General features: G+C 39.2%; 1 protein-coding gene across 5 annotated transcripts in view; it reads left to right on the top strand.

Moving 5' to 3' along the window:
* The first annotated feature begins 5,176 nt into the window (after nucleotides 1–5,176).
* LRRC63 (leucine rich repeat containing 63) overlaps nucleotides 5,177–18,484 on the top strand; it is a 55,677-nt gene continuing 42,369 nt past the window's right edge. For 3 of the 5 annotated variants that reach the window (XM_006163445.3, XM_027766303.1, XM_006163442.1), the window contains exons 1-5: nucleotides 5,370–5,877; nucleotides 6,108–6,220; nucleotides 11,367–12,008; nucleotides 12,745–12,822; nucleotides 16,696–16,853. In XM_006163445.3, coding sequence (XP_006163507.1) covers nucleotides 5,834–5,877; nucleotides 6,108–6,220; nucleotides 11,367–12,008; nucleotides 12,745–12,822; nucleotides 16,696–16,853 — 1,035 coding nt within the window. In that variant the 5' untranslated portion in view covers nucleotides 5,370–5,833. The other 2 variants (XM_006163444.3, XM_006163443.3) reach the window with 2 other exon arrangements.

The raw sequence follows: 18,484 nt of genomic DNA, 5'->3' as shown, positions 1-18,484 counted from the left end.
TTCTAGCCCCACAAATATTTCAGTTAACATCAACTTTGATCGCACAAAGCAGGCACTATGAAGAGAGGAAAGCTGGGACAATAGTTTTCTTACTTTTTTTTCCAACAACTAATATCTAGGGAGCACACACTTTGTGAGAGGTGCAGAACTAAGCCCTGGACACAAAATATCTCTTTAAATCCTCACAAGTCTCTTGGGCAGCTACCATTTTAGCCCAGTGTTACAGGTGAAGAAACCAGTTGGTTTACAGAGGTTAAACTGCTGGTCCAGGGTCGCTGAGCTAATGAGTGGAAGCCAGAGGATTTGAAGTCAGGATTTAAGCAATGCTACAAACTACTCTGACTGAAATTGGATATAGATTCTAGAACACTCAGTGTGATAACTGTGGAGTAAAATGAAACATAAACTCAATACTCAGAACAGTGCCACGATGTCCTAAGTAATGAAAATCACTCATGCATAGGACATTAAGCATAGCAATGAGGGCAATGTTACTTAGTTAACCCAATAGTAAAGAAATAAATATTAACTTTTAACGTGAAGGATATAATCATATCAGCTGGTTGTAGACGGTCTAAAAAGAACACTGCAGCTAAGAAATTACAAAATTGTTTCTGAGTATTTGGGATAGTGTGGAATAATGTTATCCTATCCAAGCAACATAAAAAATGTTGGGACCAGCAGTTGGCCTAATGGCTACATCGCTGGACTCCCATGTAGTCTGCCATGGTTCAAGTCCCAGATCCGATGGCTTAAACTCATGCCAGGCATAGTCCAACACAATCAATGCTAACAGTGCCTTGCAGGCTCAACTCATGTGAGGAAGTCAGACCTCCTTAGTGTGTCCCTGTACTTGGACTCTTCCAGGCACATACTGACCTACACCTCTGCAGCCCGGAGGGGATATGGACCAGGGACAGAAAGCAGGGCACTGCCCAGAGCTCGGCATTTGTTTCCAAACCTGAGACCTGCAAACGAGATTCTCTAACATCGGACACATTAGCAAACTATAGAATTGTATGGATAAATGGCCAAGATTTACCTTCTAGCCCCACAAATATTTCAGTTAACATCAACTTTGATCGCACAAAGCAGGCACTATGAAGAGAGGAAAGCTGGGACAATAGTTTTCTTACTTTTTTTTCCAACAACTAATATCTAGGGAGCACACACTTTGTGAGAGGTGCAGAACTAAGCCCTGGACACAAAATATCTCTTTAAATCCTCACAAGTCTCTTGGGCAGCTACCATTTTAGCCCAGTGTTACAGGTGAAGAAACCAGTTGGTTTACAGAGGTTAAACTGCTGGTCCAGGGTCGCTGAGCTAATGAGTGGAAGCCAGAGGATTTGAAGTCAGGATTTAAGCAATGCTACAAACTACTCTGACTGAAATTGGATATAGATTCTAGAACACTCAGTGTGATAACTGTGGAGTAAAATGAAACATAAACTCAATACTCAGAACAGTGCCACGATGTCCTAAGTAATGAAAATCACTCATGCATAGGACATTAAGCATAGCAATGAGGGCAATGTTACTTAGTTAACCCAATAGTAAAGAAATAAATATTAACTTTTAACGTGAAGGATATAATCATATCAGCTGGTTGTAGACGGTCTAAAAAGAACACTGCAGCTAAGAAATTACAAAATTGTTTCTGAGTATTTGGGATAGTGTGGAATAATGTTATCCTATCCAAGCAACATAAAAAATGTTGGGACCAGCAGTTGGCCTAATGGCTACATCGCTGGACTCCCATGTAGTCTGCCATGGTTCAAGTCCCAGATCCGATGGCTTAAACTCATGCCAGGCATATGTGCATGCGTGCCCAAGATCCCGAAGAGAGAATGGAGGTGAAGGGATTGTGGTGTTGCCATCCCCCCTGGGGGGTGATTTCTTGCTTTCTCTGTCCTTCTGGCGAGCACATACACCCTGTAGCAAAAGCCTCTCTTAAAAAAAATGTTAAATATACAAAAAAACTGCAAGTATTTATCTTGATAGATAAGTGAAATCTTTGGAAATGTTTTAAAATTTCATTTCAATATCTAAAATTCTCAAGCCTCAAATTAATCGTTACAAATTGTTTCAATAAAGTTTGAAGTTTTGCACCTGACAAAGTCTTTATGCACTTTATAAGTCATTCAAGAGTGACTGAATTCATGACGGATCTCACATCACAGACTATAGTTCGAATCCCAGTGCTAGTGCATTGAAACAAGCCAGGTACATGCGAGTTCATGCCCCAAATCCTGACAGGGTGAAGTGGAGGAGATGGGATTGGGATTGCAACATGAACACTTGAACACTTCCCTGGGGTGCTTTCCCTCTCTTTGTCTCTTTCTCTGTCTGTCAGTCTCTGGTTGCCCTCTGGCAACAACAGCAATAAATAAATAAGTTTATAAACAGATAGACATTGTCCTTTCATTATGTTTTTTTTGTTGTTGTTGCTGTTAATTCCATGATGCCAGTTGCATGACATTTCCTTCTGTGCTATTTTTTTTTTCAAAGAGGAATCCTAGGATCACCAATTCAAACAAGGAAAAGGAAATAACTATCAACCTGAAGGGCAAAAAGAACTAACTGGCCAAAAGTAACTCACAAGAACAGAAATGAAGTTTTTTGTCTTTGCAGTGAGATATGAGGGATAAAAAAAAAAAGCAGCTTCTTCAAATATCTTTATTAACATTTGAGAAAATAGAACATGGCTTTCTAGGCAACGGTATGAAAACACATGAAATAAATGTATACAGTAAGCCATGGTGACTGGGGAAGAGTAAAGACATTTCCTATCATATATAATTAATATAAACAGAAAAGCATCTCTTTCTCAAAAGCATTTAATGCAGGTTACTCTGAGGACTTAACAGTTGACCCAGAATGCACTCAAATATGACCATTCTCAGAAAGAACTTTTAAAAACTAACATGAACAGAAAAATACAACTTTCTCCAGTTATTTCCATAAAGTAAAAAATGTTAGATTAAATCCACACTGGCCAAACTGGTAAATGTCTGTCATGTTTAAAAGGAAAATAAATAAATACATAAATAAGGGAGGGAGGTCTATGGAAAAGAGTGAAGATCTCTAGCCACACCTTTTATATCCTTCCAATGGAGTGAAGTCCTTTCACCAACAGCAAATGTGAGGTTCTCCACTCATTAACGAAATCAATCGCATTACCTGTGGGAGCTTATGGTGGCTGCTTTTGCATGAGGCTTTTATCTCATTTGAGTAACATTAAAATAAAACACACAGGATGTCTGTAATCTAGTGCCCACCATCACCCTGGCCTCCTCCATACCACCTGCTAATAACGGGAAAGTGCTGCGGTTCAACTGGATCAACTTCCTTACGCGATTCTGCCAGACTGTAAACTGCTGAGACAAATGACTAGGCAGTCTGCTCTGTGCATCAGAGAAAGGGCCCCTAAAATCAAAGCAGGGGCTAGAGTATTTTAAAGGTATCCATACTGAGAAAGAAAGAAGAAAATGGGGGTTCTACTATTTTCAAAAATAAAATAAATCTAAAAATTAGTAAAAGAATCCAAATGAAATATGTTTGGTGCTTTCTAAGTCTATTAACCAAGCCCTAGGTTCTGTCCTGGTAGTTGCTATAAGAGAAGAAATCTGCCCAGAATGAAGTTTGGTGCCTGCTGATCCCATGTATGACAAAGCACATTTATTTTTTAATATTGAGAAACGTTACTGCCTTGATTTTGATGATATAAAACTAACCATAACATTTAAAAGCTAAGCATCAGTCAGCAAAACTGTATTCCAGAAGTTCTCAGTTCAAACGACTTTTAAGAGCGTAAGAGCCTGAGTTTACATATCACATACACTTTTTATTTTGCTTAACAATGTAAACTTTTTTTTTCCCCACATTTACAATATACTTGCGACAAAACTTAGCCATTAGATCTGCCTTTTGTTGTCAGCTCCCTTGTCTTTCTGAGAAGCTGATCAATCTGTGATGCCGACACAGGTAATGTAGAATAACTTCAAGGTCTGGGGCAGCTGCCTAATCCGGACACAGTAATCTTACAAGGTAAAGAAATCACAGGCTAACATCTAAACGAAAACAAATTGCATAATATTTCCCAGAGTCTGATGAAATACTTTTCCACTTTTTTTCATTGATTCTTTTAAAATAGAGGCTTGCTTCTAAGGAGCAAAAAAGATGATTTGGTTCGAGTATGAATCCTGAAAGATCCCCAAAGCTACAATATTTATGCAGAAGTCTCTTGTTTTCCAACAGCTATTACTAAAGTTCCTACACCTGTAGGATATTCAAAATCAAAACAAAAACCTGGAAGGAAGTTCCATACACTTCACTTTCTGCTTGGGATTTTCGCCTCTACCTAAGGAGTTCCCTCTAGTGCTCTTTCTCCCTCAAATGTCCAGAAAAACATGCACATACATGCAAACACACATAATGCCTCTACCACTGCACATACAGGTTCATCGACAGGAAGACATACGAGACAAGTTACAATACGGTAATCAAATGACTATGACAAGGAGAGATGGACTTAGAAAAAAAAACAAAACCCTCTTTAATCCCTGATGTCCTTCCTACACAGTTCCTCCTCCTCCAGGAACTTTCAAGAATCAGAAAGACAAAGCGGGTTGCATTAAAGAGAAAGAAAACAGAAGTTGTTTTTTGGGGGGACACTGCAGAATCAGCAACGGGGCCAGCTGCCCAGAAGTGCAGCATTATTACATGCCAGCTCAGGCCCAAGGTACTCAAGTTAAGCATCCTATAATCAAGAAAAGTTACGTAAGGAATAGTGGTCATTGTCATTAAGAATAAGAATAGTAATAATTGTCACCACGGGGTTCCGTACAGCAGCTGCACGTGAAGCGGACTTCTCCTCCTGCCACACAGCCCGCAGCCTCCCCAGCAGCCCCACTCCGCGGTGGAGGAAGGCGAGTCGGCGCCGCGCGCGCCGCGCCCTGGGGCGGGGCTGGCTCCGCGGGGTTCCGCGGGCGCGCGCTGGGTCTCCTCGCCCTTTGGCGCGTGCGCGTCCCGCGGGCGGGACCGGCGTGGGGGCCTCCGGTTGCTAGGGTCTGTCTCCTTACCAACGCTGGGTGCACGTTGCTGGGGTTAAGGGGTGGCCTGGATCCTTCATTAAGAGCAGCATCTTGCAGGAAAGCCAGCGTCCTCCCTTGCTGCCCGGATCCGAGGAAGAGTTGTTGGAAGACTCCGAAGAGCCAGTTAGTTTGAGAAGCAGCCGGTTGTCCTGAAGGGTAGGAGTCAGCGTTTCCAGACGTCTGCTCTGACACGGAGGAAAGGAAGTTGTGGAGTGGGCCGTACACCTGGGAGCAAGCCTTGGGCGCTGTGTGCAAAGTTAGAATTTGACGGTAAACGGCCCAACTCCAGCGTGTACCGTTATAGGCCATCAACGGAATCAACGGAATAGGGCGTGCCAGGCACTTTTTGCAAACCAAGTGTACATTTTTGGGGTGCACCTTCTCACATCATGTCTAAACAGTACTAATTGGGATTCCCTACGATCCTGTGAAATCTTGTTATATTGAAGCCCGTCCTATTTTTAAATGACGTAGTTATGATCCAGCTATACCCTTGAAATTTTAGAAGTCATTATTATAGAAAGAAAACAACTTATTTTTGAATGTTTAGATGTTGTGAGTCTTCAGAGGCGTTATAACAAGGATTATATATATTACAAAAACCTCTTTCTAAATTTATAGTGATAACTTTTTGGAGGTAGAGAAAAAATGTCATTTTTACACTTCTGAAAGTCAGTACAGTTGAATTTTACTAGCTGAAATGGCTTCGACATTGTTAGTACAAAGTTCAATCTTTGTACATGGGAAACATGGGAAATTTTAAGGTGATCCTAATAGTAATCATGTATGTATTTTAAAATTGTATATTATTTATAACCTAAACTTTACCTGGATTCTTTCTAGACATTTTAAAGAAATATTTACTTACCTTTCTTTTCTTTTCAAGGAATTCTGCTTAGATTCAGTAGAGGATAGAATAATTTTCATTAAGCTGAAATCTAGATCCCAATTCATTATTTTTCAACAACAATTCAAGTGTATTGAAAAACTCTTTAATTATCATTTAATCAATAGCTATGAAAATCAGTGCTTATCATTCATTAAAATGCCAAAGCAAGCACAACTTTTTCGAAGACCCTTACCTCCAAAATTTAAGCTGTCTTTACATAAGAAGAAAATCCTTTCAGGTATGTGTATTAATCAGATATATGTGTTAACATTTAAGTATTTTTTCATAGAAATTCCTTGTCTTGCACAGCTCGGAATCACAATACAGACACTTCCTACTAAGCATAACTTACAAGTGTTTGTTGTAAGATGATAACGGCCATTTCAGTTCTACAAGTACAGTTGTTGGTCCTTATGAGTGGATTCAGCAGGTAGGAATTTACCTGGTTGAGAAAATGTATTTGTAACCCCCAAATCAGTACAGTGTGCACTTTTTCAGTCATTCGTGGGTATGTGCAGAGCAGTAAAAGAGTTGAGTCATCGAGCACACATGTTTCTAGCGGAGATCTTCTGCCTTCTTGTTTCATCCTCATGCTGTAAACAAATGCTCCTTTCCCAGTCCAGTTAGTGCCATGTCGGTCAAAGTAGTGTACTTTTAGTTGATAAAATGGGCTCTAGGCATAGGTGAAGAGCTGTCTAGCGCAAGATGCACCGTACGGCTATGATATGCTTCACAGAGAAGAATACAAGTGTTAGACTTAGCTTCCTTCAGGCACGAGGACAGTGCTGCTGGTTGTGAGTTCAGAGTTATCAAACCACGAAAATATACATGGGAACTTCGAACAGTTCACAGAAACTATGTATTATGAAAAAATTCTGCAAAGATTTCAAAATTTGTGTCAAAATAAACTCATGCTTCAATTTCATTTTCCCAGGACTTTTTTTGAAGTCCCCTTATGTTTAATACAGTTTCTTTAAATAGAAACACATATAAATCAAGATTATGTATTAATTGGTTGACAAAAATGTTCAGACCAGAGATTCAATAATTCTGTAGTGCCCATTGGAGTCTTCATTCAGTATTAGATAGTTCAGTGTTTGTTGAGATATTACAGAGCAGAACTACTGAAAATAATGAGGAACAACTGTACTTATTGAGCACAATGCGAGGAATTGGAGATACAATAGTCAGCAAAAACAAGGCCTGTCAGTCCCCTTCTTTAGTTCCCTTATGGTAGGATAGAGATAGTAATCAGTGTGTATGTAGAATTTTCTTGTTACAGTGCTATGAAATGAAGATGAGCCACATTTGTAACTATGCTTTCATAATACCCTTATTCTTTTATTTCTGTGTATAGTATCCATCAACGCTTTCCAATAATAAAATCAGTATATTTCCTTTTCTGCCCCTTCTTCATCTCCTCTACCATCTGATTTTAATTGACTGTATTAATTGATTTAGGATCAACATTAATACTAGACTGTACCTTGACCTTTTATTTTTGGAGAGGTTTTTTTTTTTTTTTTTCTTTTGGAGAGATTTTTGCTATAGGGCACATGTGCTCACCAGACAGAGAGAGAGACAGAAAGCCAGAAATCACCCCCCCAGGGAGGATGGCCATGCAGCAATCCCTTCTCTTTCATTCTCCTCTTGGGATCTTGGGCACGCTTGCACACACGCCCAGCGTGAGTTTTAAGCCACCGGGTCCGGGACGTGAACCACGGTCAACTACATGGAAGTCCAGCGACATAGCCATTATGCTAACTGCTGGTCCCAAGAGAGGTTTTTGCTATAGGGCACATGCGCTCCCCAGAAAGACAAAGACAGAAAGCGAGAAATCATCCCCCCCACCCTCCCGGGGAGATGGGCATGCCTCAATCCCTTCTCCATTCTCCTCGTGGGATCTTGGGCACGCACCTGGCGTGAGTTTAAGCCACTGGGTCCAGGACTCAAACCGTGGTCGACTACATGGGATTCCAGCGACATAGCCATTACGCCAACTGCTGGTCTCCTGTTCTTTGCTCTATAATGTCATTATCTTTCAATCAATGACTAGTAAATGTGTGCAAATCAACATAACTGCACTGTCTTCAGTTTCCTCTCCCACTTTCCCTCCCCACTTTTTGTTATATCATTTCTACTTTTCTATAATGTTCTACATTTATAGTCTATTTTGAAATAATGCGGTTATATAGGTTCACTGCATACAGTAGTTTTTTGTTATAGTTTTTCCATTCACCTTTTGGTTGATGTTTATCCCCTAAGATAGAGCTCTCTCAACCTTGGCACTACTGACATTTTGGGGCTGGATAAGATTTTTTCTTTGTTTTGGAGAGATTTTTGCTATAGGGTGCATGTGCTTGCCAGAGAGACAGAGAGATAGAAAGTGAGAAGTCATCCTGAGGGAGTGATGGCCAAGCTGCAGTCCCTTCTCCTGCGTTGTCCTCTTGGGATTCTGGGCATGCACGCGCCTGTGCCTGGCATGAATTCTAAGTTGCTGGGTCTGGGACTTGAATTTTGGTTGACTATGGTAGACTCTAGTGACATAGAATTGTTACGCCATCTGCTGGTGCCAAGACTGGATAACTTTTGTTGAGGAGTACTGTCTTGCCTCTGGCATCTGGGAGATTCTACAACCTTATTATTAGTCCTATATATCCAAAGGGTCTTGGCAAAATGCTTTCTACATAGTAGGTATTCAAAATATCTGTTATATGAACAATAAAACACTTAAAATGACTTTAGCACAGTTAGTAAAAATAGATATTTAGGGGTCAGCAGGTGACATAGTGGTTAAGGTGCTGGATTTCCACATGGTCTACCACAGTTCAAGTCTCGGACCTGGTGACTTGAAAATTACGCCAGGCATATGTGCAAATGTGCTCAAAATTCTTAGAGGACAATGGAGGAGAAGGAAATACAGTGTAGCCATACCCCCCCGGGGGGGGGTTGATTTCTTTCTTTTTTTTTTTAAAGAGGTATTTTTGCTACAGTGCATATGTGCTCACTGGGGATACAGAGAGACAGAAAGTGAGAAATAACTCCTACAGGGGGTATGGACACGCTACAGTCCCTTCTCCATTCTCCTCTTGGGATTTTGGGCACCCATGCACATGTCCACAGCATGAGTTTTAAGCCGCCAGGTCTGGGACCCAAATGATGGTCAACTATGTGGGAGTCCAGTGATATAACCATTATGTCATCTGCTGGTCCCAGCCTGGGGGTCGATTTCTAAATTTCCTTCTTTCTGTCTCTCTCTGACTCTCTCTAGTGAGTACAGGAGCCCTATGGTAAAAGCCTTCAAATAAATAAAGTCTTGTGATGTTTTTTAAAAATGAATATTTTAAATGCTGAAATAAAACTCTGAAATAAATACATTTAATTTGCATATGTAACATGCCATAAGGGAATCTAATGATATGAACAACCTGGTCCTTACCTTTCAGGACCTCTCAAGACCTTTTGATTAAGTTCTAAAGATGAGCTAGATGTAAAATTAGATTCTTAAGTAACAGAGCAAAGCAGCATAGAATTTATGTCCAATTAACAGTTCACACAATAGTAGTTATGTGGGAAAATACTAGAGACAGAGTGAGGCTTGAACTGACTTCAGGAATTAGTAAACCTGGAATGAAATATGTTTAATTATTTTTTTAGAGAGTTTTTTTTTGTTGTTGTTTGTTTGTTTTTTTGGCTATAGGGCGTGTGTACTCGCCAGAGAGACAGAGAGATAGAGAGATAGAAAGTGAAAAAGCACCCCCCAATGGGGATGACCATGCCACAATCCCTTCTCCTCCATTCTCTTCTCAGGATTTGGGGCACACATGTACACATGCCTGCTATGAGTTCTATGTCACTGTGTCCAGGACTTGAACTGCTGTCTACTACATGGGAACCTGGAGATGTAACCATTATGCCATATGCTGGCCCTGAAATATGTTTAATTATAGAGACCCTGTGAAGTTTTTGATGGTAGAGTAGTGAAAAAAAAATAGACATTTAATGTACTAAAGAAAAGAGAAAAAAATCATGAAGAAATGTGTCAATCTCTATTATCTCTTATACAGAGAAAATGTGACAAGGGTTAAGAGCTGAAGGGTGTGTATGTGTGTGTGTGTATACATGTATGCCATCTCTTTGCAAGCTGTGCCTTGAAGGACATATTATTTCCTTATTAGAATGTAGAGGCCCACATCATTTTTTGTACTCAGCTAAGCTAATAGAAAAATGTCTTATGATACTCTGTTGTGCAGAAAAGATGAAGCATATTTTATGTAGTGAAGTGCCCAAGAATTCAGGCTAAGTGCATTTTCTGGACCTAAAGGAGACAAGAATGCTTATTGTTGTAACCTAAACAAACTTATGACACCTTGCAGTCATTTTTCAGAAGGTTATCATGTTCAAAAGACACAATGGTCTGGGAACCAGCAGTTAGCGTAATGGCTATGTTGCTGGACTCCCAAGTAGTCGACCGCAGTTCGTGTCCCGGACCTGGTGGCTTAAAACTCACGCCGGGCGCGTGTGCGTGCGTGCCCAAGATCCCGAGAGGAGAATGGAGGAGAAGGGATTGCGGCGTGACCATCCCCCCTGGGGGGTGATTTCTCGCTTTCTGTCTCTATGTCTCTCTCTGTCTGTCTGGTGAGCGCACGCGCCCTACAGTGAAAATCTCTCCAAAAAAAAAAAAGACACAATGGTCTGACATCCGGCATTAAAAAGGTAAATATTTTCTTAAATTTTAAATGAGAGCTAACGATACACGATAAGTAGTAAGACTTCATCAAAATTACTTTATCCATCCTTATTGCCAGAGTTTTAGCAGCAATTACTCAAAAAATCTCTCTGTATTTCCCACTTTTCTCCACAACAATTCTGTTCTTCCAGGAGTATCTTTCTATATTTTCTAGAACTATTATAACTTAGCCTTTTTAATTCTCCAGTTCGCTCAAGTTTTATTCTAGTCAGTTCAGCAGAAGTCTTTGTAACTGAATAAGAAACACGTTTTAGACAGTGAGAGAGGTGAGTGGGTGAAGTAAGGTTCTGAATATTAAGGCATTAATAGTTTCTGTCCGGCCAACAGGTGGCAGAGTGATTAAGGTACTGAACTCCCACGTGACCGTGGTGGTTTTAATTCCAGACTCAGAGGCTGGAAGCTCAAGCCAGGCACCTGTGCACGTGTACCTAAAATCCAAAGAGGAGAATGGAAGAGAAGGAATTGCAGTATGGCCATCCCCCTGGAAGTGTTTTCTCACTTTTTCTCTCTGTGTCTCTCTGTTGAGTGCACGTACCCTGTACCAAAAATCTCTCCAAAAAATAATAATTTTGTCTCTGACATCTTTAAATCTAATCTAATCTAATTGCGCCTTTTTTCTTTCTTTCTGTTTTAGCCAAGACTGATGAAACAGAGTCATCGCATGTAGAGTTCACCCTAGATAAAACAGATAAAATTAGTTTTCCTGTTGTTCCAAGAAATCTATCACAAACATCTGTTGATTTCCGAAATTTTCTTTTTGATCGTCATCTACAAGAAAGCGTGACTTCTTTTTTAAAATCCAGAAAATCTAAAAAAGTCTATTGGTACATACCAGATACTGCTGCTGGTTCCATATTTTTTCCAACTTGTACTTCAGCTTCTTCACGAATTTTTGGGAAAGGAGCAAACCAACTGGAAAAAAAATCTAAAAAAGAGCCAAACCAAACTAAAAATACATTTACTGATAAAAAGCTAGAAGACGTCTTAATTCTTTCTTCAGAGTTCCGCAAACCCTTACCTACCACTAAGAAAGAAAAAAAAGTTCACCAACCTTTATCAACGAGTGCACGCTATGCTCAGAACCCTTTGAGTGATTTACGTGCAATAGTGCCAAGTTCTGTACGTGGTAGTGTATCTGATAAACCAGAAAAACCAGGGCCTGAACATTTGCTACACACTACTACTGTGGTACTAAATATTAGTGAATTTCCAGGTCACATAGCTATACCAACAGTAGCAGCTGTACCAAGAAAACCTCGAAGACAGTCTGCAATAGGTAAATACAATCCAAACATGGTCTATAGTAACGAGGGCAAATAGAGCAAAGGGGAGAGAAGCAAGCAAATGGTGCCTCACCTCCCAGGGTGAGAAGATGAAATCATCTTTTGCCTGTGCATTTAATAACTGGGCCAGAGAGCAGTAACAGAAATCCTGACTGCAGATTTTCCAAAGCCAACTGGGTACTTCATCCAGGTGGTAGTGATGAGACCAGCAAGGTGATTCAAAGGATTAGAAAAGATAATATAAAGGAGCAGTGAGGGACTGGCCATGTGTCACAGTGATTAAATGCTGTGTATAGGGAACCAGATCCCACATGGCTGATTCCAGTTCAAATCCTGGCGCTGGCAGTTTGAAAAAAAAACCACACTGGGTGCGTATGCATGCATACGTGCCTCAAATCATGACAGAATGGCGAAATGGAAGTAAAAGGATTATGGCATGACCAAGCTCCATTAGGCAGTGCTTTCTTTCTCTGATGGGTGCATACTCCCTTTAATGATACAAAGAAAAGAAAATGTTAAAAAAAAAAGCAATATTGAAAATGAACAATTGTCCAGAAAGTGATCTAAGAGAACTCAATAGAATCCAATCCAATACTGATTGGATACGTTCATGAATATATTTCTATATATAATCCTAATTTATTAAATGATGAGCAATCATAATGAAATAATAACACCCTAAATGAATTTTTATAAGTATCCAAAAGTTCTACTTTTTTTTTTTAATAGAATATCTCGTAGCAAATCTCGTAGAAAGTGAAAATGGAGAATTTTTTCCAAAACAAGTCTTTCCAAGAATACCTGAAGGTAAATGCTAGGTTTATATAATTCTTTTAGAGACTGTATGTAAGATTACATTTTTATAAAAGTATTTGTGATCTTGTGTGTTTGTGTATGTGTATATAATTCACACATATATTTCACCCCATTTTCAGTTCCTCAGCAGTAATTTTTGAAGTATTGACCGTGAACCAAGTTTTGTACTGATGTTGGGACTATGAAAGCTGATGTATTCTTAATTTGGGTGGGGTGAACAGATCTGCAACATCTACTTGCCATATGCTAGGTAGTATGCTAAAGTTTTAAATCTTATTTCCCTAGCAAAAATAAATAAAAAATATTTTTAAAGATTATAACATTTTAACTTCACATAATTTTACAAACAATCTCACAAATATAGTATGTGATGAGCACTTCACAATTACCAGGCACAGAAAAAGAAGGAAGTAATGAATGAAAACTAGCAGAAACAGTAAAGAGTAGTAACATACCCAAAAGAGCACTAGGTATTTGAATTACCAGACATAGATTTCAGAATAACCTGATGATTTTTTATTCTGTTATTGAGTAGGTGGTATTGAACTAGTTTAACAAACTCAGCTATTAATGCTGTTCAGAATGACTAAAGTAGCTATCAAAGAAAATGGAGAGTAGCCAAAGCTGGCATGATTTGAATGGCTATAATATTTGGGAAAAGAAAAGTGAAGCTCACACATAAGCTCTACCTTTTCCTTGACTTTTTCCAGGGAGCATGTGTGATGTGAGACAACAGGGCAGAAGCAGAAAGTGGCAGTTTTAGTGGTTAGAGGAGATATCAGTAGGATTTCAGAGCTATCAGCATAGTAGGAATTTGAGGGGCAACATCTTGGAAGGAACAGAATTGAGAGATAATGAATCTGAAAATCTGCATATAAACTCCTTAAGTGTATTGGTTGATTTCTAAGCTGTACATGTGTAGGACAAGACTTTGAGAAACACTGCAGAAAACATCAGTTGAGAAGCTAAGGAACTGAGCATACATTTTGCAGTCTGTAAGATACAGAGAATGGAGTTTAAGCTCTGTTAATGTAGAGGTCTTCGTAAATTTCAGTTGAAGGCACAGGATCCATGTCTTAGGCATAAGGATGATTTTCTAGGGAAAAGGACAAAACTAAAACAGACTAGTCCTAAGAAATCTTAAAATTAATCCTTAATAAATCAAATGATAGTTTCTGCCTAATCAAAGAAAACCTAACACTTGTTAGAGAGAGATAGGATTATTTAGTTTATTAAATTACTCATATATGAAATTCAGAATTAAATTTTAAAATAAGAAAACACCCTAAAAAGGGATAAAAGGTCTAAAAATTCTTAGAAAGAAACAGACACTGGAGACAATATCATCGTTGATTCAGATACTAGAGTTTCAAACAGGGACTTAAAAATAACTATAGTTACCATATTTAAGAAAATAAAGAAAAAAATGAAGGATTTCACCAGAGAACTGATTTGTTTTTAAAAATGAATCAAGGCAGAGCCAGCAGGTGGCATAGTGGTTAAGGCACTGAGCTCTCACATGGCCAATCACAGTTCAAGTCTTGGACCCGGCAGCTTGAAACTAGTGCCAGGCGCATGTGTATGTCTGCACAAAATCCAAAAGGAGGATGGAGAAGAAGGGATTGCAGCATGGTCATCCCCCCTGGGGGGGAGGGGTGATTTCTCACTTTTTCTCTGTCTCTCTGTCTCTGTCTCCTGTGAGTACACGTGCCCTATAGCAAAAATATCTCTAAAAAATCAAGGCTGGTCCCATTATGTGATTATTAAGTACTATGCATTGGGCACCTAATCCCACATGACGAGCTATGGTTTAAGTTCCCTCCCACCTTGAAAAACACCTTGGGTATGTTTGCATACATGCCCCAAATCCTGATGGAATGGAGACATAGAAGAAAAAGAAGTGCAGCGTGATCACACCTGTCTCTGTCTCTGTCTCTCTCACTGGTAAGCATGTGTGCCCTCTGGTAAAAAAATAAAAATAAAAAAGTCAAAATTCTAGAAGAGTAGAGTCAATATAGCAGTTAATAATTAAATAGTTATATTTAATATGAGACTATACACAGGAAAACCATCTGGCCATAGGGTTTTTTGAGCCTTATTCATCCCAGTAATTCTGTATAACTGTCTGTTATATAAATTAACTTCTGAGTCTCCTCTGTTTTACAAGCCTAAAGAGTCATGCTACTATTTCTGTTTTACTTATTTTTTACAGTCTGGGTTCTCTTCCTGGAAAGTTAAGTAACCTTATGTAAGTTTATATCCTTCAGAGATCTATCAGAGATTCTGCAACCACCTCCTCACCTCTTTTCTGCTCAAAACCAGTTGCTTAGGCATAGTCTTCAAGGGTGGGTGAGCAGCCACCATTATAAGGCAATAGACTTATGTGCTAATTCATCTCCTTTCTTTCTTTCTTCATTCCCTTTCCCAAGACAAGCAATTTTTCTTTATTCTATAGTTAACTTTCACATCTATTGATCTGAAATGGGCACAGAGAAACTACTTTAGACATAAAAAGGAGAATATTGTTTTCTTTGTTTGGGAGATATAATTTTCTATCACTGAAGTGATGGCTTAAGAATTACTGAGATTGGGCTAACCCTGTGGCACAGTGGTTAAGTGCTGCACAGAGTAAGCCAGATTCCACATAGCCAACTGGGGTGCAAATCCCAGCCGCACCATCTTTATGTGTATGCATATACTCAGGATCATAACAGGATGGAGAATTGGAGGAAAAAAGGATGGTGGCATTGCCAGGTCCCATTGGTAGGAGCTTTATTTCTGTCTCTCTATGTCATGCATTCACACGCTCTTTTGCATTAAAAAAAGAATCACTGAAACTGTAAAATATGTTTCTACAAGTAGTGCAGAAATAACAGCTGGATATGTAAAATATATTTTTCTGTTGCACTTCAGTATAAACCAAAGTAGGCCTTTTTTTTTTTTTAAGAGAAGTTTTTGCTATAGGGTGCGTGCGCTCGCCAGAAAGACAGAGAGAGACAGAGAGACTGAAAGCAAGAAATTACCCCCCAGGGAGGATGGCCACACCGCAATCCCTTCTCCATTCTCCTCTCGGGATCTTGGGCACGCACGCACGTGCGCCCGGCATGAGTTTAAGTCACTGGGTCTGGGACTCAAATTGTGTTCGACTACCTGGGAGTCCAGTGACATAGCCATTACGCTAACTGCTGGTCCCAATAGGTCATTTTTGATAAAAGATAAAACCCACACAAGTTATAGACAAGTAAATTTTAAATTTAAATTGTCTCTGCTTAGCAAACTTCTGACTTGTTTTGTTTTGTTTTCCTGTGTGGGATCTACAAACTGAGGGAAGGGTTAAATGACATAGAACATTTGAATCATGCATCAAGATAATGTTACAAGAAAAGTGACTGCTCTTTGGGATCTGATATATATATGATACATATATATATATATATAATGCCATATATATATATGTATTATATATATATATATATATGACGTCCTTTATAAATCTTGTGAACCAAGAATTTGTTTTAACAATTCATAATCTTTAAACATATTTGTACATATAGTACTAAGTGACTGAGTGATGAATCTACGTTATTCAGGTAGAAATCTTCACACACATGGTTTTTTTTTTGTTATTGTTGAAAGAAAATTGTGCTATCTAGTATTTAAAAACAAAACAGCACAACACACAGTTTGGCAAACAGATCCAAATGAGATTGGGTGGATGAAGATTATGGAAATCCCTTTCAGAGAATGCATACCACTAACTCCTTATGATTAACTCAATCTTATAACATAAATGCCTTTTTACTTTCACTAAGTAATAACATTAGTTTTGTTATGTACTCATGACTTTTTTGTTTGGTTATTTAGGTTATGCTAAAACGAGAAGTAAAGAATCAGATGAAAATGTTTTACGTGGTGAGGGTTTTAAAACAATTGCGGCAACACGATATGAAACATTAGCTGCCATGACCAACTTGGCCATAGTAAACTGTCAACTATATGGAAGAAATGCACTTTCTCTTAAGGTATCCTAGATCTTTTCTGCTGCATTAGCAATTGTTTTTGCTTTAGATATCTTAATGTAGGTTAGTTTCTATGATATTGAAGGGGTCTTTCCTGTTGCAATAGAGACTTCCCAAGAACACATTCAAATTTTGTCATTAAAGCTATATGCTTGGGAACCAGCAGTTAGCATAATGGCTATGCCGCTGGACTCCCACGTAGTCGACGGCGGTTCGTGTCCCGGACCCGGTGGCTTAAAACTCATGCTGGGCGTGTATGCATGCATGCCCAAGATCCTGAGAGGAGAATGGAGGAGAAGGGATTGCGGCATGACCATCCCCTCTGGGGGGGGATTTCTCGCTTTTTTATCTCTATGTCTCTCTCTGTCTGTCTGGCGAGCGCACGCGCCCTACAGCGAAAACCTCTCTCTCAAAAAAAAAGCTATATGCTCTAGTTTGCCTTCAGTCTACGAGGTAGATTTTAAAAGTTGCTTATATCATGGGGCCAACAGGTGGTGTAGTGGTTAAGGTGCTGGACTCTGACATGGCCAATCATGATTTGAGTCTCGCACCTATTGGCTTCAAATGAACATGTGTGTGTGTGTTCAAAATTCAGAAAGGAGAATGGAAGAGAAGGAATTGCAGCACAGGCATCTCCCTGGGAAATATTTCTTGCTTTTTGTCTCTCTGTTTCTCTAGTGAGCACTTGTGTTCTGTAGCAAAAATCTCTTAAAAACAAAACAGTTCTCATATCCATTACGCTAACTGCTGGATGGTAATTTTTTTCATTACTAAGTATGATAAGAGATGCAGGATTCAGATTTATCTCATATATACATATATAATGAATAATAAATATATGTGTGTGTGTGTGTGTGGGTGTGTGTGTGTGTGCGTATATATATAATATTTTAAGTCATCAACAATATTTGGACTTTGTGCCGAATCTAGTATTAGGCTGGATTTTCACTGAATACAAGCTCAGTATTATTAATAATTAAAAAAAGCAATTCTACACAAGAAGAGTGGAGTGGGCAGCATCTCACTCCCTGACCCAAAAATATACTACAAAGCTGTGGTAATCAAAACAGCATGGTACTGACACAGAAACAGACATGTGGACCAATGGAACCTAATAGAGTCCCCAGAAATAAATTCCCAAACATAGTCAACTGATCTTTGACTAGGGAAACCAGTCAATCCAGTGGGAAAAGGAAGACCTATTCATCAAATGGTGCTGGAAAAACTGGATTTCCACCTGTAGAAAGATGAATCTGAACCCCTACCTCTCACCTTTGACAAAAATCAAGTCAAAGTGGATCAAGGATCTAAATCTAAGACCTTAAACTATAAAACTGCTCCTGGAAAACACTGGGGAAACTTTGGAAGGCATTGGGTTAGGGAAAGGTTTCTTAAATAAGACCCCCAAAGCACAGTCAATGATCCCCAAAATAGACAAATGGGACTACATCAGACTAAGAAGTTTCTGCATGACAAAAGACACAGTAATTAGTGTGAATTGACAGCCCTCAGAATGGGAATATATATATACTTTTTTTTTTTTTTTGGAGAGATTTTCACTGTAGGGCACGTGCGCTCGCCAGACAGACAGAGAGAGACATAGAGACAGAAAGCGAGAAATCACCCCCCAGGGG

Source organism: Tupaia chinensis, unplaced genomic scaffold, assembly GCF_000334495.1.
Source record: "Tupaia chinensis unplaced genomic scaffold, TupChi_1.0 Scaffold142211_1, whole genome shotgun sequence".
Lineage (NCBI taxonomy): Eukaryota > Metazoa > Chordata > Mammalia > Scandentia > Tupaiidae > Tupaia > Tupaia belangeri.
Note: the sequence above shows the minus strand (reverse complement) of the source record. Positions and strands in the feature narration are given on the sequence as shown.